At 33.7% G+C, this 20790-nt stretch overlaps 1 protein-coding gene across 2 annotated transcripts; it reads left to right on the plus strand.

Moving 5' to 3' along the window:
• Positions 1-15149: 15149 nt before the first annotated feature.
• LOC145609039 (plastid division protein PDV1-like) lies at positions 15150-20580 on the plus strand. Of its 2 annotated transcripts, XM_081664610.1 has the most exons (3): positions 15150-15844; positions 19199-19264; positions 19715-20580. In XM_081664610.1, the coding sequence occupies exons 1-3, from the start codon at positions 15467-15469 to the stop codon at positions 20228-20230; spliced, it is 960 nt and encodes a 319-aa protein (XP_081520736.1). In that variant the 5' UTR covers positions 15150-15466; the 3' UTR covers positions 20231-20580. The 2 variants fall into 2 exon arrangements, with proteins under 2 accessions (XP_081520736.1, XP_081520737.1); XM_081664611.1 differs by lacking the exon at positions 19199-19264 and having other exon boundaries at positions 15156-15844.
• The last annotated feature ends 210 nt before the right edge of the window (positions 20581-20790 follow it).

A 20790-nucleotide genomic window follows, 5' to 3' on the forward strand; every position in this document is an offset into this window, starting at 1 on the left:
GATTAGGCTCAAGATCATACACTGCTTGATAAAAGAGTCGACCCATAAAAGTGCTGGACCAGGCCAAGGGTTCACGTCTTTGAAAAGACGAGCATCCTGCAGCCATCATTAAAAAGAATTTAAAAGAAAGGTACACTGTACATTAGGATATTCTTCTTCTCAACTCTGAAACTTAACTTATTAGGGGGGGGTTAAAAAAAAAAACCCCTTAACTTAACTTACATGTAGGAGAATTATTAAAAAAATAAATAAAAAAAATAAAATAAAAAAATAAATAAACAAAGAGAAGAAGAAGACAATAAAAATGCTGTTGTTTTTGTTGCACTGTATTAGATCGAATAATATTTAAAATTATGCATACATTATCATTCAGCAATAATTTATAATCTCGAGAGAATATATACCGGGGTATAAGGATGGACTAAAAATGGATTTCGAAAATTTAAAAATTATATACATATAATGTAATTATGTAAAGCACTATTGATCTTTAAAAGTTAATAGATCCAACCTGAAATATCCATTATGTGTAAAAATAAATTCACATTATTACCAACAAGATTATTATTACTACTCGCTCTAGACTTAACGTACTAGAGTGTATCCATATCCAAATCTAAAACAGATTTTGTAAACATAGATAATAATTAAATCCGTTTCGACATATAAAATTACTTACCTCTCTCATTGCATTTTATTCCACCCTAAATACCTCATAAAACTTACATACATTATTGATCAAACACGCGAAATCCATGGAAGAGGAAAGCCTAGCATGAAAGTGGAGAGTTTGTCAAGATAGCCAAGGAGACTGCCTGGCACCAAATCATGAGGATCCATCCTTTAGTCTTATACTTTGCTTTCTCCATCCGAATTTAGTTTCCACGTTAAATACTATCAATGTAACGTGATTATTCATCAACTCGGATATCGAGAGTATAAAGACTTAAGAACGACCCTCAAGATGAAAGAAGCAGGCAAGTCATCCTTGGCTACCAAACAATAAAACTCTCAACTTCATGTAAGGCCTCTCTTCAATTTCTCTCAATTTGCCTTTGTTGCTTGATGAGTTGCTCACTTCATTGTACGCTCCTCTATATATACTACGGAGTACATACGTAAATAGCCAAAAATAAGCTCGTTATTTTGACTAATAAATATGCCTTTGGTGCATGGACTGCATCTTATCTTAGTTTTCTACCAGTAAAATTGCTTAAATTGGAATATATTCAATAATAATGTATAGAGTATAGACCAAAACCTTGACTTGGGTTGAAAATCATTTGTGATCTTGACACCTGATTTGGAATAAATTTAAGTGGACCATTTATTGTCAACTGGTCGTGCAATTTTATATTGATCCATGGACACGTGTTCATATTGTAATAACGAGCTATGCCTTTGTGGTTTATTCGGACAACAGTAGCATTATTCATTTTATATAATTTCATTACTTTTATATAAGTATATTATCCTTTAGCACACATTTTAAGGTGGAGATTTAAGATGGTAAACGAATGAATAATTATATACTCATAAGAGTCATAACTTAGCCTATTATATCTCGGCCCCCTTTTTATTAGTCAAGTTATCTTAATTGATCTGTCTATAATTACCTCTTCTAATGCCCTCCTTAATTATTATGCATGCCAAAGGGACAGTGTAGCAGTTAATTAAAACATAAAAAGAAAGTTCGGAGTAGATTATTTCTGCATAATCATTACACAAAATTAAAATAAAATAAACTTTACTCATCAAATAACTCAATTTATAAAATGTTCGTTAGTGTAAATGTGGACTCAATTAGTTCTTTTATTGTGAAAATTCATTACAATTTTTATATTCTAATGATTATACTACAGAGTAGTAATTTGAATGAAACTCCTTTGTTGTTCATATGTGAGTTGCCCTGTAACCCGACCCTATGCTCACATTGGAGAAAGAGGCAAGCAAATGCCATTCCTATGTTAGTTTCTGTATTATCAAATGTTCTTACGGAGTATTGCAGTAGTATGCATGGAACCTCCTTTAAGTGGATCAAACTCTAATCCTCATCCTATTACGTGAGGGTGTGAATCATTATTACATGCATGCATGTTTGCCTTTATTTGCTTGAGATGTTCACTCCATCGAAATACATGCAGATTGAGGAGTTGGTGTAGATTGTGATGAGACTTTCAGTCCGGTAGTTAAACCGGCCACTATTCGCACTGTTCTCAGTTTAGCTTTGGCTAAAAAGTGGTTGATACATCAACTAGATGTCGAAAATGCCTTTTTACATGGTGATTTGCAGGAAACTGTTTATATGCATCAACCTCCGGGTTTTGTTGATCGGAGGGCTCCTACTCATGTTTGTCGGCTCCGCAGGGCTCTCTATGGTTTGAAACAAGCTCCCAGAGCTTAGTACTAACGCTTTGCAAATTTTCTTGTTAAATTGGGTTTTGTCATTTCCAAGAGTGACAACTCTCTGTTTACTTTCCAGCAGGGTGATAAGATGGCATATTTACTCTTATATGTTGATGATATTATTTTAGCTACCTCATCTGACAGGTTGCTTACAGGAATTATTTCTCAGTTGCAAACTGAGTTTTCTATGACTGATTTGGGTCCTTTGAGTTATTTTTTGGGGATTGCGGTAACCCGCAAACCCTCTTATATGCTACTTTCACAGGAAAAGTATGCACAGGAGATTTTAGAGCGTGCAGGTATGGCCTCTTGTAAGCCTGCAGCTACTCCAGTTGACACTAAGTCCAAACTTAGTGCAGATGCAGGACCGCCTTTTCGAAATCCTACATTGTACCGCAGTTTAGCAGGTGCTCTTTAGTATCTCACATTCACCAAGCCAAATATTTCTTATGCGGTACAACAGGTGTGTCTATTTATGCATGATCCCCGGGAACCTCATTATGAGGCTTTGAAACGCATTCTGCGTTATGTTCAGGGTACCATTGATCACGGCTTACATTTATATCCTACTGTTTCACATCGATTGATTACTTACACTGACGCTGACTGGGGAGGTTGTCCCGATACCCGGCGTTCTACCTCGGGCTATTGTTGTTTCCTTGGGGACAACCTCATGTCTTGGGCATCTAAGCGTCAACATACTTTGTCTAAGTCGAGTGCAGAAGCAGAATATCGAGGCGTCGCAAATGTTGTCTCTGAGGCATGTTGGCTTCGTAATTTATTACTTGAGTTACATTGTCCTCTACGGCAGGCTACTATTGTTTATTGTGATAATGTCAGTGCTATCTACCTTTCTGGCAACCTGGTACAACACCAACGCACCAAACATGTGGAGATGGATATTCATTTTGTTCGAGAAAAGGTTGCTTTGGGGGAAGTACGGGTTCTGCATGTTCCTACTAGATATCAGTTTGCAGACATTTTCACTAAAGGCTTACCACGAGATTTATTTCTGGAATTTAGGTCCAGTCTTAGCGTACGACCTCCTCCCGCTACGACTGCGGGGGTGTGATAGATATTATATTTAGGATAATATTTGTCGCAGATTAGGATATATTAAATGTATATTTTGTATGTTTATCGTAACTAGGATTCCTAACGTAATTAGGCCTAGCGTTGTAAACTCTATATATTTGATCAATGGTACACACTCCAGATTGAGGAGTTTTCCCGAAATCTAACATATCTAATGAAAAATAAAGGTAATTAAGTCATTATTTGTGAGGTGAATATATATGGCTGTTATCCTTAATAATTATCATAATATAATACCATATTAAAATAATTGCCCATATAGAGATATACGAGTATTTCACAATGTATATAGACCAAAACTCTGACGTATAATTCATTCAATATGTGATCTTGACAGCTGATATAGAATAAAATCAGACCAAATAATATTTTTGATTGGGAATGCAATTTTGTATATAGAATATATGGAATAAATCCTAACTTTAACTAGTGTATGTATTACTGTGTACATGCATACTAGCTAAATTGACTTGCATTTATGCGTCATTTTGTGCGTCATATTTTTTGTTTTTATTTTAGTCTTAATTATTTATTTTGGTTCTTCTAAAGTTTATTGGACGTGATTCAGCTTGAGGCTGAAAATGCACAACGAACTAACGAACCACCTTTGCCATGACCATAATTTTGTAAATGTGTGTACCATAGTTGAGAGTATTTCTTACCATTCATAATCAAGTGTAAACTCATTTGAAACACTTATATACAGTAATTATTGCTTGATATATTCCGATGAGTCATTTAATAACCGTGATTCACATCACATACTCTTACGGTCTTACCCGTAAATCGTAATACAAAGTGTACATTATTGCCAAACTTCCTAATTATAACCTAGATTGTTAGTTCCATGGCAGGATTATTTTTAAAACAAATGCTTGGGCTTAGTTCCTTTTCTTTTGGTGCACACAAGGGGTTAGACCCCGCGCGGGAAAGAAAAACGCGGAAAAAACAAACTAAGGAGGAACAAAACGTGGCATAGTTACCCATACTACATCATCATACAAAATTATTCCTAAAGCTAAAAGAGAAACTTGAAGCAACTCTGTAATGTGGTTTTGGCTAACGCTTTGATTTGCCAACTAGTCTGCAACCTGGTTTGCTTCTTTCGGCTTTGTTTATTTTAGTTCATGAAGCCATTTTTGTTTATTACATTCAACTCAACTAATCATAATATTAATAATTTAATCTCATTTTAGTTTATTTCAGCTACATTCAGTGAAAAGACCATGGTCTTATTTCTTATTTTATGTCTATTTCTAACAACTTTGATATTTTTCGATTAAAAAGTCAAAAATAAAAACCTAGCTAACACATCACCTTTTTCTATGTTTTTTTTTTTTTTTTTTTTTTTTTTTTTTTTTTTTTTTTGTGCGCAGTAGGCAAGTAGGCAACAAAGCGGATTTGGGCCCATTTGGCCCATAGTATGATGATACATTATTTTAAATCAAATCGAAAGCCCAATCTTTAAGTTACTATTAAATATAGGCCACTTTCATTTGTTTCATTAGTTTCATTTTAATTAATTTGGCCCAGAGTATGAAAGGTCCATCATGGAAAGAGATAATCCACTTCAAAAATCCTAATGAAGGTTTCACTATTAACACCCTTTTTTTTTCTTTTCTTTTTTTTTTTTTTTTTTTTTTTGACAAAGTGGAAAAGAGGTCACCCTCCAACCGACTCGATACTATAAAATATTAACACTCATTTAGTCATTTTATTTCAATGATGAACATTCACATACATGTGTTGTTTGTGAATATACAAGCATTAACAATTAACACTTACAGGTTTACACACAAATATTAGCTAACTAGAAGCCGGAGAGCTTGTCAGGGCATAAAATAAAGTGGAGTTAGAGTAGCAAGCATGTCAAAAATTGTCAAGTGAATGTCATCAAAGATATTATACTTCCTCCATTTTTTAAAACTGCAATGTAAGAATTTTCATATTTGTCAATGCACAATTTATATCATTAATATATTTAGTTATACTTTTATAAAATTATAAAAAGAAAAACAGAGAAAACAGATAGTTACTGTGGTAAATGCAAGCCCGTCAAGGTGTACTTATGTGAGACAGATTAACAATAATTAATTTATTGTGATGAGCCTCATGCATTATGTGACATTGGCATTGTGGATGTATCTTGAATGAACCTATCATTTTCTTTTCAAGTAGAACAATACCGTACTACTTGAGATCAAGAAATTGAACAAGAACGATGGATTATACAATTCTAATTCAAAATTAAACATCGTACCAATACTTTTAAGTTCAAAAATTAACTTTACCTTGAAATGTACGTACAAAAGATTGTACGTACAATTTTCCAAAGGAAGAAGAGGAAGGCCTAGCATGAAAGAGGAGAGCTTGTCAAGATAGCCAAGGAGACTGCCTGGCACACTTAATTTTGATTACGAGCTTAATTAAAGAAAATTAATAACTCTTAATCAAAAGATAATAAGTAGCAGGCAAGTCATCCTTGGCTACCAAACAATAAGACTCTCGACTTCATGTAAGGCCCCTCTTCCTCTTTATCGCGGGTGTATAATAGATGCTCTATGAAGTACTATGTAACGCACGTATGCCTTTGCTTGATGAGTTGCTCGACGAAAGAACACGCTATATATAAGCTAATAAATCGGCCTCGTGAAGTCATGGGTGATTGTGTGTGTGATCCATATAGTGTACGCCTTTGCTGTCTAGCAAGGTGCATCTTATCTTTATTTGTGTTAAGATATATTCTGTCATTGTGTCGAGAACAAAATTTTGACTCAAATCATTTTATGATCTTGACAGGATTATTCATATTTATGGAAAGCAATTCAAATTGTCAACTCAATATTTATTTGTACATTATTTACTAATTGAAAATTGAAATCATCCTTTTATATGTCGACAAGTCATGAGATATCAATAAAATAATGGGAAGGAGAAAAGAATAGGATTAGAGGTTATTTGCTCAATCTGCTTTCAATCAAATTTTTTAATTGTTGGAATTTCCTTAGAATTTATTAATCCACTACTTCGTCTATATGTAACTATTCTAAGTAAGGTGAAGTTTTGTTTTAGTTTGTTTTTTTTTTTTTTTTTTTTTTTTTTTTTGGGTCCTAAATTTATATATTGTATGTGCATAATGTGACTATTAATTCTAAAAGAAGGGATTGCGTAAACTTATATGACTCTGATCCAGGTTCTCATTTCGTACATAGATAGGTGACCCGATCCAAAAGTAATCATATTCAAATTTCAACTTGATTTGTATAAATACAATGATTTAGCATGACTCAATTAAATTAAAATGAATTTAACACGACACAATCTAACAATCATCTGAATTGACACTGTTAGATACATGTAATAAGTGTTAGATGAAATTAGTTATATTAAAAACAATCCATGTAGGTGTGAAGTGTCCATACAAAAATTTGAGGTGATGGAACGAAATAAAGAGTCCGACTAAGATAGATATTGGCTTTGATAGATTTTATCCTGATTAGTGATTATTTTTTTTTTTTTTTTTTTTTTTTTGGTGTTTAGAGAGCCACAAGGGCGGGGTGAGAATCGATCCCAAGATCTCTTGGAATCGGGAGGGAAGCTCTATCCACTTGAGCTATCCCTCACTCTCTCCTGATTAGTGATTATAAATTATCAGTTGTCATGCTTGCTACCATGCATAATTGTGTTTACCTTTTCTTTACCAAAAAAAAAAAAGTACCCCGTATCTTATTATCATGCCAGTATAAGAGTGTACTATATTGGTTGTAAAAAAGTGTACTATATTGGTTGTAAAAAAAAAAGAGTGTACTATATATTCCATATAGATTATAAGTGTAATACGTGCGCATAGACAAATGGTTTGACCCAAATTATATTGATTTTGATTTTTGACAGCTACATGGAATCCTGTTTAATGGACATAAGATCCCAAACTTTTAACTGGGCTATAAAGGTTTTTTTTTTTTTGAAATAAAATTGATTCATAAACAAGTCATACGACATTTACAAAGAGATTTAGATCTAACAAATACATAATAATTGAATCAAATAAAACATTTCGTAAGCAAAGCTACAGTCGTTGTTGCAAATCGTACATTCTTCATACCCTCTTTTCATATCGCTATGATTTACAGTCTTCTTCGGCAAGGGGGCCTATCGATCGGTTGTAGCCGTGCAGAAAATTTCCGTGTGATTCGTTAGATTGTTGTCGAAATATTAACCCATTTTTCAGTCCAACACAAAATTTTACCCATAAAACAACTCTATAGCAATCCATGAAATAAAAAAGCAAATCCACCCTCAAAAGAGAGAAGAAAACCCGGTCTTTTAAAGGAGCCAAATCCTCCTAAAAAAAAGAAGAAAAACCCTGTCTTTCGAAGGAGAAATATTCCTCCTAGAAGAGGAAGAGTTATTATAAACTTAAAACAAGAGAAAAAGCAAAAACAAAAAAATAAATAATAAAAATAATTTTTTTTAAAAAAAAAAAAAACTGGCTTCTTATTTGCTGATAAATAACTTTAATTTTTACTTTTGTTACACAATTATTCTATGTTTTGTACAATAATACTACATATACAAGCATATTGACTTCCTTTTAATTTGATGTGCCAAACTAAGCAAAGATAAGAGACATTTCTGAAGCCCTTTATAATGTGGATGAAAATCTTCCTCATTTAAAAGCCACATATTCTTAGACCCCGTTCTTTAGAGCTGCTCTACTTCAATTTGCTCTGTTCTGATTAAAAATAATACTACTACTACTACTACTACTAATAATAATAATAATAATAATAAAATCTGCTCTTTTCGGCTCTGCTTTGCTATGCTCTGCCCATAAGCTCAAAAGAATAGGGCCTAAGTTTAGTCTTACAACTCACATTAGAAGTAGCTAATAACAACTACATGAAGGAAGTATTATTGTTGCCACATCAACCTACAATGTATAACTAGTTTCTCGTTTTTATAGTTGTGACAACCCTGGTTAAGAGCCTGTTCTCTTACGTTGAAATTCAGTTCAGTTCAGTTCAGCTGAGTTCAGTTCAGTTTAGTTCAGTTCAGTTCAGCTCAATTCAGTTCAGTTCAGTTCAGTTCAGTTCAGCTCCTAATTTCCTTCTCTTATAAAATATTCATTTCAGTTCAGTTCAGTTCAGTTCAGTTGAGTTCAGTTCAGTTCAGTTCAGCTCCTAATTTCCTTCTCTTATAAAATATTCATTTCAGTTCAGTTCAGTTCAGTTCAGCTGAGTTCAGTTCAGTTCAGTTCAGTTCAGTTCAGTTCAGCTGAGTTCAGTTCAGTTCAGTTCAGTTCAGTTCAGCTGAATTCAGTTCAGTTCAGTTCAGTTCAGTTCAGTTCAGTTCAGTTCAGTTCAGTTCAGCTGAGTTCAGTTCAGTTCAGTTCAGTTCAGTTCAGCTGAGTTCAGTCAATGAGAACAGGCCCTAAGTTATTTATTATTGTTAAAGATAGATCCGATGAGCTGAATTGAACTGAAATACAACATGTTACCATGCATCTCATGTCGTGGCCTGTATATGGAATCTAATTTTGTTTGACAAGGCATGATGATAAACAGACCTAGGCCGCAGCCGTCACGGGTGTCCATTTTATAAGTCCAAGGAGATTCCACCTCAAAACCATATGACAAAATTAAATGAAGGGAGTAGCTAGCCCCTTAGCTTTACAAAGTGGATATATATTTCTCTTTTCTTCAATATGCAATACATATCCTAGTACTCCTCTTCAATTTTACACTCCGAGACAACACTTTACTCACATGTGACTTAACATAGTGGGCATGTGACCTAGGAAAGTACTTGCCCTTTTGAAAATTGTGACATGACAGAGCTAATTGGTCGTCTTTAGACAACTAACTCTATGCCATGAGACACAACTCAATGTAAACTTTAATATTGATTATCTCATATCTCTAACAAAATTTTAATTATGTTGGACGGTGTCCATCAAAACAGTCACACCACCGTACCGCAATCTTTCTATTTACGTTGAAAAATGAATTGAATCAAAAATAAACACTAGCTCACAGTAAAATGTAGTTTATTGATATGATCATAATAATTTGGTTGACTGATTGCCATTAAAAATATATCTCCATTATTTTTGATCTTAAGGTTTGACTCTCTTTTCTACATTAGCCATTAGCTTGTAGTCTTGTACATGTATCATATAACTATAGAATTGAAGCCATTTTTCGTTTACCTTCAATTAGCTAAGAGATTAGTGCGTACGTACGTAAGTATGTTGTTATTCGTTGTTACACTTCCACTGGATATCAACAGAACCCAATAAATCGAGTGTAATTTTTTGTTGTTATGGTTGAATTTATAAACGTTATGGTGTATTGTTTATCGTATATCAAACGTCGTAGATTCATCCATTTACGTGCAATGTATAGCGTTTCCAGTTTCCACATTGACGAAGTAGAACATAGGTAACATAGTTTAACCTTACATGTTTAATTAATATTCAATCATTCACTGTAACATTTCATTTTAATTGAAGTGGTCAATATTTTATAACCATACAATTTTTTATTTTTTTTTTTGAAACCTTATAACCATACAAATTATTAGATGTGTTTTTTTTTTCAATATTAAATTTCCATAGTAGACCCCTATTAAAGGAATTTTCAACTCATATTTATCGTCTTGAATATCCAGCTAATCTATTTACAATATACTCCCTTGCATTTCACATGAAAAAAAGGATTTGACTTACCTTAATTCGCGCACTAATATGGTACGTGCTTGTATAATGAAGAGAAAAGCCTAGCATGAAAGATGAGAGCTTGTCAAGATAGCCAAGGAGACTGCCTGGCAATTACAATTTTGGTTGAGAACGAAAACTCTCAACCAAAAGATTAAAAAGCAGGCAAGTCATCCTTGGCTACCAAACAATTATCGAACTCTCACCTTCATGTAAGGCCTTCTCTTCTTCATGACACCACCAAAATCGTAACGATCGTTTCATGCATTATTTATGCAATACATTCTAGGAGAAGTACTTAGTTATCTTTGAATTTGTATGATAGTATTGTGTGCAATATGTTCCTATATATAGCCCACCAAAATGGGTATAATGCAAGTATATATTATAAGATCTTATCTTATAGTATCTTTTTCTTTAATTTGTCATTTTTCTTCATGATATCTGTTAAATTTAATTCTTACTATTTGCATTGCATGGCAAGCCATGCATAATGGCAAAATATTCCATTTTATTTTATCTTAACGTGGACAGCATGTCGAGTAACGAATCTGCCCCAAAAAAGTGATCTTGCATGATAGAAAAGAAAATGACTAAGAAAGTAAGAATTCAACGAACATTAGCCCTAATTTGTAAATAAGAAGTTGACTTTTTTGAGTTTGATTTGCTCAATCTTGTAGCATGCAGCAAAGACAATGTTCAATGTATTGTGTTTTGGCATTACTTTTATAAACAAAAGTATTCGATTGAGTGTTTCTTCTTATCAACCTTAATGGGTGTAGAGATTTTGAAAAGTGTTATTATGCGATAGCAAAATTTTAAGGGGCTAAAGATTATATAATTAAAGTTTTTGGTGAATAAAATATACTCTGTACGTATAGAAAAGTCACATATACAATTATCAATAGGAGTATAAAAAGTTAGAGTTTTGTAAATACTTTTTATCAGCAAGCTAATAAGGTTGATTTCACTTGTGTATGAATCCTTGATCTGTGATCTCTTTCCATATAAAAGAAATGGTCTTCCATGTATCTCACACGACTATATTTGTTTTTACACATAAATTAACAAATGAAATACGTACAATGTGTAAATAATGTCAAAAAAAAAAAAAACGAAGCTAGTTTTATTCTCAATTTTCTCTTATGACAACGAAAATTGATGGTCCAATTTTACCATTTTCTTCATTTTATTATATTGCAACATCCCCTTAATTATCACACTTATAGAAAACCATTCTAATCTATACCTTTAGCTGACATGTTACAATACTCGTTTTTTTTATAGAAAAAAGAAATAAATACTACCTCCGTTACATATTATTTGTAACGATTTGACATAAACATCTAATCGTTGCAAATAATATGTAACGGAGGTAGTAAATAAAACATCTAGTAATCTGGTATAGTATTATATATCTTTGATTTCGTCGTGAATGATTCTCTGTATTAGTGCAATAAAAATGCCAAAAATTCGGCTTAATTTGAGTTCTTTAACCCAAATATACGAGAACTTGAATATGATTGACCCATTTTACATTGCATATGGGCCGGGCTGGGCGAAGCATCAACCAGTCTGAGGCCGTGGCCTTGACCATTTCTACACAATAGCAATTTTAGAGAATATCTCACCAAGATTAAGGTCACATTGTTACACTAACACCAACCTTTTGTCCAAAGAGGCCAAATTTTAATTCTTGAGTAGAGGTGATCAAAGTTAGTCCGGCCCGATTTTGGACGGGTTTTGGACATAATTTTTCGGCCCGAATTTTTTTTAGCGAGTTTGAAAATCGTTTTTATGCATATTTAGTTGTTTTTTTAAACACGGCCCGACCATTTTGAGCGGATTTGAGCACAAATTTCCGGTTTGAAGCTTGCCCCGATCCAGCACGGCCCGATTAGTGGGCTTACCTTTTGGCTTCGTCCCAGCCCGCGCGCCTAACGATCATCTCTACTCTTGAGCTGAGTCTTGATAATCATGTGTAATTAAATCATACTTCCTCTGTATTTTCAACTTGCAACATTTTCCTTTTCACGTTTATCGATATATTATTTGAATCGATCGTTAATATCTTTAATTACTTATGCTAAAATAAGGTGAAACTAGTGCATTGACATGTGTGCAAAGTTTAACAGTGTCAATTATTTTGGGACAGAGGGGGTATCTATCTTATGAACGGTGCCAAGATTCTTAATGGGAAGAACAAAAGAAATAGGAGAGAGTATATGGTACCTTAAAGGTAATATTGAGACAATATGCTATTAAGTTTGGCCATTGAAAGGAAGAAGGGTCAAGAGGGCTAGCATGAGAGACATGAGAGGCAGTTAAGATAGCCAAGGAGACTGCCTAAAACCTCTTAGAGAGCATCAATTAATGACCCTCTCTACACCTAGGTGCAGGCAAGTCATCCTTGGCTACTCAACGTATCACTCTCATTTTCATGTAAGCCATCTTCCCTCGCGCACATACACGCGCATGCGCGCACACATTTTCGATCTCCTCTCCGATCCTCTCCTTTGCAAGCCATTATATTTAAGATCTATACTTGCATTATTTTGGATTGCAATAGTGTATGAATGTATGTGCAAGATCTTAGTGCATTACTTCTTTATACATAGAGCCATATATAGGGAAAACTACTATTGTGGTACATAAAGAATATATATTAAATTGTAAATGTACTATATATATATATATATTTGAATATAATGTAGTGGTATAGTACCAATTAACATCAAGCTTGCAATTTCTTCCATAAAACAGAATATATTCTTGTAGACATATAGTATTACTTGAATGCCACCCATTATTACCAAAAAGAGGTAAGAAAAAAACATCCTTTTAATGGGTTGTACTAATGTCCAACTCAAAATTCGCATGTATTATTACTCTTGGAAACTATTCATGAATTCAAAAGGGAGAAATTACAATATAAATTAATAAATTAAGCATTCAAAAATAGCAAATTAACCCTTAACCGAATTCTAATATATCCACAATGCATGCTATACATGATAAAATGAATATATTGAGAAAATAAGATATACATGTATCATTAACAGTCAAATTTTGATTTCAAGAATTGAAATTGACAATTATTTTGGAATAAGGATTATTCACTTGAGTTGTTGAAATAAGTTTTTATTTTTTTTTATTTTTTGAAGTATTAGTCCATGTAATTAAATTGTTAATTAAATTTTTGACAATATAGAAGGAAATTTTGGTCAATTATAAATTATCTAATCAAGATCCTACAAAAATGGCAATAACTAGGATAGCCACATCCTTCAATTTTTTTGTTGTTATTTTTAAAATAATAAGCATGATGACTTAAAAGAGAGCCTTAAAAATAAGGGCATCTAAGGTATTATAAGGAGACTTATAATTTTTTAAGAGGTAGCTTATAGAATAGAGATTGTGTATTGTATTCCCATTAAAAAAAATCTACTCCCAATTTTAAAATCACGACACAATATATTTATGAATTGAATGAACTATATGTCCTTGATAATGCTGATAATATTCTTTATAATTAAGATAACATAAGTGTATGTAGTACAATGTACACAAATTAAAAACCTATGACTTCATAGGATGGGCACTTAGGGCCTGTTCTGATTTATAGAACTGAGCTGAGCTGAACTGATTGGAGCTAAACTGAATTGAATTAAACTGAAGAGAACAGACCCTTAGTGGCTAGGTTCTACAGAATATATGATTATATGATGAAATTTAGCTAGTATAGGATGTCTGATAATATAATTATTTTAGGTGGGCGTAGGAGCTAAAACATGCTCGAAACAAATCTACTATAATATATGGTCGAAATCTAGAGAATGCTAAGTATAAGGTGCACAGAGAATGGACAACAACAAGAATTGAGTGGCTCTTTTGATAAAGGGTGTTGTACTATTAGACGTATCATAAGTTAGTGGTAATGCACTAATGCTCGAGTATGTAGGGCTGTGGATGGGCTGCCCTCATTTAGGTTGCAACGTGCGGATTGTTATTTTACACAACATTAAGCACATGAGTGACTTATGAGTCGAGGCAATACAAAGACAAAATTATGCCACTCGATTTTAATAATTTCTGGAAAATTGTATGTTACATTTTCCATCCTATAAACAGTATTTTTTTTTCTTTAGAAAGTACTTGGTAACTTAACTATTTATTTTATATGTTTGGATTGTGCTTATAGATAATTTTGATTTTTAATTATTTAAACCACTTAATAATTTATAAAGAAGACAAAAACGTCAACAAACTTAACATACACAATTTTGAAAAAAATATATAGATCCAAAACACTACCTTTACACAACTACACAACTCATCTATATATTGTTGAAAACTTCAGATATATTGTATATTTAGGAACTTTTACAATCCTACATGGTCTTGTGATAGGATGACCTTTAGAGTCGTGCAATAATGTTCCGCTCCCTAGAGACCTAGAATACATACTTATCGATCTATCATGGTTAGAGTATGGTTTGGGCTAAGCCAGCACGAGAGATGATCGACCACGATATGAAAATGACCTAATATACCACGAGCCTGTTACAGGCATTGAACAACACGAGTACACGACTAATTCTTAGCCCGTTCTAAACATTACTCGTACAAGCACGGGACACGAAGACACAACACTTACTCCTATATACTCGTAACTCAACCCATGGCCAACTTTAAACTATGTATTCACATCAGGGCGACAACATCTGCACGCTCCTTAAACCGGTGCGTGCGTAAACTCGCTATCATCCATCCTTCTCCATGAAACCGGGTCCATAACACAATAATGTTACTTGTATTTTGTATATAGAGTAATGACTTAACAAGGACTTCTCCCACAACAACACTACCAATCTACCACCACCTTTCATTATTTCGGACAAAACCCAAAATCACAATTTATTTCAACATCTTTGCCAAAAGTGGCCAAAACATTTGAAAAGCCCACATAATAAAAAATAAAGATAGAAGAATATTCATAGTTCATACAATCTCTTCTCAAACACTACTCAAAAATTACAAAAAATATTGTCCAATTTTCAAACGTGCTTACCATTTCCACTCATCACTTTTTTTACCACTTGTTTCTCTCTCCTACTTTGCCAGTTCTCTTGGAAGTTCTCTCTCCTCTTTTGCTTTTCTCTTTTTCATTCATTAGCCCCCAACAACAAGCAATCTTGTTCCCCCCAAAAATTTACCAAATAATCTCTTGTTTTTCCCTCCAATTTCATGACTCTGAAAATGAAACGAGATGTTGAAATGGATGAAGTTGAAGCTGTTTTAGAGAAGATTTGGGATTTACATGACAAACTTAGTGATGAAATTCACTCTATTTCTCGTACCCATTTCGCTAATTCCACTAAATCCCTCAAAAATTCAAACACCCATGAAAATCATTTCAAGAACAATAACATCAAACATCAATCTCAGCCTCAGAATCAGAATCATTTTTTTGATCATGATTTTAAGGATTACAATAATGTTAATTCTAATGGGTTTGTTTTTTTTAAGGATTTTGATAAGAATTGCGCCATTGCTGAGGCTAAGAGTCTTAATTCAATCCGTTCTGCCCTCGAGAATCTCGAAGAACAGCTCGAATTCTTCCATGTTAGTTATTTTTTTCTATTTTTGCTTTTAGTTTGTTCATATTTTCTGGGAATTTTAATTGGTTTGCGAAAATGAAGGAGAAATTCCTTTATTGTTAATTTTCAGCTCCAGATTGTAGGGTTTTGCTTCATTTGATGTGTGTTTGTGTATTCATAGAACATGGGTTCTGATTTTTCAGGTTAATTGATAAGAATGATAGGTTTAGATAGAGATTATGTCGAAATTTTCAGGTGGGTAATATGTAGGGTTTGAAATGTTCTTCCCAGAATCATGTTTAATGGATAATTTAGGGAATAGAATAGCATACGCAGGTAATGATGTAGACGGAATTCGATCCGAGGTCTTGGGCTAACCCATTGGGATGGATTTTTGGTTACCCAGAACATTGGGGTAAATTTTTTTTCCGGGCTTCGATTTAACGATTGGTTTAATGTGAAATGTTGGGTTTTTTTGTAAGAAATTGAGCTCAATTAGTGGTTGATGTAATATGTTGGATTTTTTTAGAAATTAAGCTCAATTTTCGACTGCGATGAATGTAGAGTTTTTTCACCTGGAGAATTATTTGTCTGTATTCGTGTATATTTTTGTGATTGCCTAGTCAGTTTGAGTTATTTAATTGGTTTTATAATTTCATGAATCTAACCCAGGTGATGTAGCAACCAAATTATTGCTGGATTCTGTTGTCATTTGGTTGTTATGATTGTCTTTTTTCTCTTTTTAAGTAAAACCCCCTAATGTATGTGGTATGATTGTTGTGAAATTAATATAGTGTTTTTATTTGTTTGTGTGTTTAGTTGATAGGTGATTTGGTTTGGCGCTTACTCATAATGTTACATATCTGGATTGTGGTTCTTGGACCCTGTTAGGTAATCAATAAGATATTAATGGGAGGATAGTCAATTAGTACTACCCTAGTCCTTTATTAATCTTCCATTTAGGCGTGTTCTTTATTGATTTTCCTACTATTAAATTGTAAAAAAAGACTATCTTTTGCTACTAGTATTTAATTATACACATCTTTAAACAACTTTCTTCATTTAACCCAAAATGTAAATAATGTACACTCTTTCTGTTAAGTCTCTCCTTGCATAATGAATAGGAAGTCTTACTTTAAAAAAAAAAAAAAAAGGGATGAGTAGTGTGTATTGCATTTTTGTATATGCTGCTTGAGTTTGGTTATTAAGAATAATCGAGTGGAGTTTAGGTGTATACGTGAATTAGCTTCTACACTTTCAAGTATGCTTATTGTGTAAATTTTGTACTAGCATCTCCTTTGTGCTTATGGATATTGAATGATAGTGAGTATATAGATGGATAGAAGTGTAATTAGTAATTGGTGACTGTTCTATTGAACATCTGTTAGCTCCATACCAATCTCATAACTTGAACTAATTAGAAACTCCGTACCTTTTCTTTAGGTTCTGACATGGTTCCTTGGGTTTGGCTTCTTAAAAGCGCAATTTGTGCCAGAAGATTGTCCAAGTTGGCCTTCTGATAGAGCTTTCTGTGGTTCAGCACACTTTTTCTAGATTGGATTCATTAACTCGACACTTATAGCATTTGTTATGATTATATTACATCAGATGGGTGATCTGTAGACATCCCCGATTTTTGTGTCCTACTTTTATACTATTAAGTCAAGTGACTCGAAGGTTTCCACTTTCTCCCTTGTTTGCAATATCTGCGAGCCAGTGAATGTTATTGAGGGTATGATTAGCTTTGATGTTTTCTGTCCCATTGATTTTAAGGGTTTGGGGAATGACTGTTGGCAGTAGAGATGGGGGTAACTCTTGTTTCTTAACATTAATATGTTCCTTAAGGGCTGTTTGAAGGATGGGTTAATTGGTATGAGATAATGAGTTTAATTGGTGGATACATTGAATGACGAGTTATAGATCCATTGTAATAATGTTTTTTGAGGATAAATAAGCTGTGGAAAACAAACAATTTTGGTTTGTGTGTGTGTGTTGTTGGCTTGAAATAAAGTTCTGAAAAATGAAATATGTGCCCAGTATGCCCTTTCCACATGGATATCTTGCATATTCAGTACATAAAACAATGGGAGAGAATCTCCTCATCAATATGTAGTTCAAAGTATATGAGTGATTAAAAGTGGAAGCCGGAAAGGAAGGAACATTTAAAGATGGTTTTGTTTACTATATTGACAAGAAAATGTGGATAAGTCATTATGCATTTATCTTCTTCTTTTGGCAAAGTCTATGTGATCTAGTAAATTGCCGGTGGCCTTGTAGGTTAAAATTTCATGAGTTCATCAGAGGCTAACAAATGCATGGCCATTCACTCTTTTGATTGGGTTTGGTTGTTGATTACTAGATTTCTTTGATTATCTTCTGTTCATATGGAAAGCTTTACTCAAGTTAGGTAGCTAGCTTGTACCCATTATATATAAAATACGATTAAGGGACGAGTTGTGACTTTCTATCTTTCCCTTGTGGACAGAATTCTTTAGCTTGTTAAGAGAACTGAATTTGGATTTAAAATAATTTGTTGCTGTTGTTTATGCTTGAAAAGTTGTAATTTGGATTTAAAATAATTTGTTGCTGTTGTTGTTTATGCTTGAAAAGTTGTAATTTGGATTGCTGCTTATGTCTGTTTTATGTGCATTCAACAAAATTTTGGGGGTTGGTTTATAATTCATATCCTAAATATTAATTTTTAATAGACTTAAACTACAGTTGCTCTTGAAACTGTACGTTTCTTTATAATCGTATGGATAAGGTGTTCCTGCGCATTATGCTTCCTTCTGCACTCATAGTAACATTATTCACTTGTTCTGCTATAAACTATTGTGGATAATGTAATACTGTAGGATATAAAACATCAGTTGCATCATTCTTTTTTTGGATGTTATTGTCCTGCATATACCCACTTTTCTGTCATTCAATTTTTGTGTCATTCTGGGACTCTGATGCAAAACCCCAAATTACTACATACTCGTTTATGTCGAGCATGGAAGGGCTGATGTGTGTGGATTCGACTATGTGAGAGCTATAGACTATATTATTTAGAAGAGGAGGCAAACAGCAGGGAGGTCTAGATGTAAACACATATTAGAAATTAGAACCTTTGTGTTCCCCCAGAACATTTGATGGAAAGGTAGTGCATGGTGGTTACTTGCCAAGGTTAATGGTTGCATGATAATCAGAGAAATTTTTATATTGCAACCACACAGTAATTTTGGAATAACTTAACTATGGATTTGGAGAATTCCCGAAGAATGTTTGCAGTTAGATGATGGAGAAATCATGTTTGAAGCTGGAAGCTATATTGATTAACTAAATGTTGCCTATAATGCATTTAAACCCAGCTGAAAAGACTTTAACTTGATGACAGGGTCAAAGAGAAATCGAGACCTTTCCTTATTGCACAAAAGATTGGGAAAAGAGAAAAAAGCGGCAGGTATTGGTATTGTATCTATGAGTAAAAGTTTTCCCTGAAATCTTTAAATTCGTCATCTCATAGATATTATCTGTGTGTCCTACCTCTTATAGCGAAGGAAGGTTCAAAAGGGAATTTTAACATTGCCGTTCACTGGCAGTTAGTTTACGTGGGCTTGAGCCCCAATTCAATGTAATTGTTTATCAGCAAGTGCTCATGTTGGCTGTGTGACGCTGTGTAGCACTGTGGCCTTAGAAAATTCCACCCCCTCCCCCGAACTTGTTTTTGTTATCTATGGTTGATTCAATGTTCTGAAATGGGGTATCAATAAGATGTATATCCTTGGAAAATCATCTATCTACTTACGATCAGTGCCATCTTGTTCTATGCTACTATTTGGATGTGTGATTTGTCTGCTGTTTATCTGGTTTTCATTCATCTTAATGAGACTAAGCTTTTCTATATTGTCAGACTGTGCAAATCCAGCAGCGTGCAGAAAGGGATGCAGCACTTGCACGATTAGAGCAAAGCCGCATTGTTCTTGCATTGAGATTAGCTGAACACCATGGGAAACGATACAAAGTTATAGATGAGGCTATGGATTTTGTGGGAAATGTAAGAGATGCAACTTGCTTTGTCGGTCCTGATAATATCTCGAACCCTCCTGCAAGTGCACCTGCTGAACATTCAATGCAGAAAAAAGGTATCAGCTCAAACATTTTTGTAAGACTTCTATTCTCTGGACTAGATTCTGCCAAAAGAACACTTCAGCTGGACAAATTAGGTGGAGTTTTTGGGAATGCTGCATTATTTGCCATAAGCATGGTTGCACTACTCCATCTACAACAAGCAACGTCTAAGGATAACAATATGTTAGACAGTGCCCTGAACCAAGATAGAAGAACAGTTAAGAAATTATTGCAACGAGATGGTTGCTCCTCTACAGGGCAATTGAATCCCTTAGATGTACGGTTGGCAAGAGGTTAAATACGAGCTCCCGTCTTTTTGCTCATTTGGTTTTGTAGGTATTAACTGTTTCAACAAGACATTTGCCAAGAATTGTTGGTATATGTAGGGTTTTGTAGGCGTTGTAGTTTCTTCAAAATGCTTGTATATATGTATCAGGCTATCCGTTTATTATTTAATTTTAATATTTTTTCTTTAGGTTGGTGAATTTAATTTGGTATACTTGGCTCTGCCATGGGTTTTTGTCGAAGAATTTGTCTTCCCCTGAATTCTGTAAGGGGATTGTGTGGTATTTTCTGAATATGTCAGTTGAAGCTGTCTTTTGTGGAAAATATATGCTTGATAAAGATTTTTCGATTTCAGATAAAGAAGTTTGGAAACTGCTTGTATCCATTTTGATGTGAAAATTGCCTTGGGTTGTTTGAAATTCCAAGCCTTGGAATTTCAGTATTATCTTTGAGAGAATGTTATAATTGTATTAAATGGTATGATGAGGCTCTTATGCTATGTTTAGCAAAAATAGTGTTAGCAATCTGATTGCTGTGATTGGCCGTTATCTAGAAAATTGTTTATGGAGCTGT

Source organism: Chenopodium album, chromosome 23 (assembly GCF_948465745.1).
Source record: "Chenopodium album chromosome 23, dcCheAlbu1.1, whole genome shotgun sequence".
In the NCBI taxonomy this organism is placed as follows: Eukaryota; Viridiplantae; Streptophyta; class Magnoliopsida; order Caryophyllales; family Amaranthaceae; genus Chenopodium; species Chenopodium album.

What these genes read in the sequence shown, in the direction of transcription:
- LOC145609039 (XM_081664610.1), top strand. Translation starts at nt 15,467, where the DNA reads ATGACTCTGAAAATGAAACGAGATGTTGAAATGGATGAAGTTGAAGCT. An exon ending in AACAGCTCGAATTCTTCCAT is followed by an intron (nt 15,845 to 19,198) that starts GTTAGTTATTTT and finishes ACTTGATGACAG; the next exon opens with GGTCAAAGAGAAATCGAGAC. An exon ending in AAAAGAGAAAAAAGCGGCAG is followed by an intron (nt 19,265 to 19,714) that starts GTATTGGTATTG and finishes CTATATTGTCAG; the next exon opens with ACTGTGCAAATCCAGCAGCG.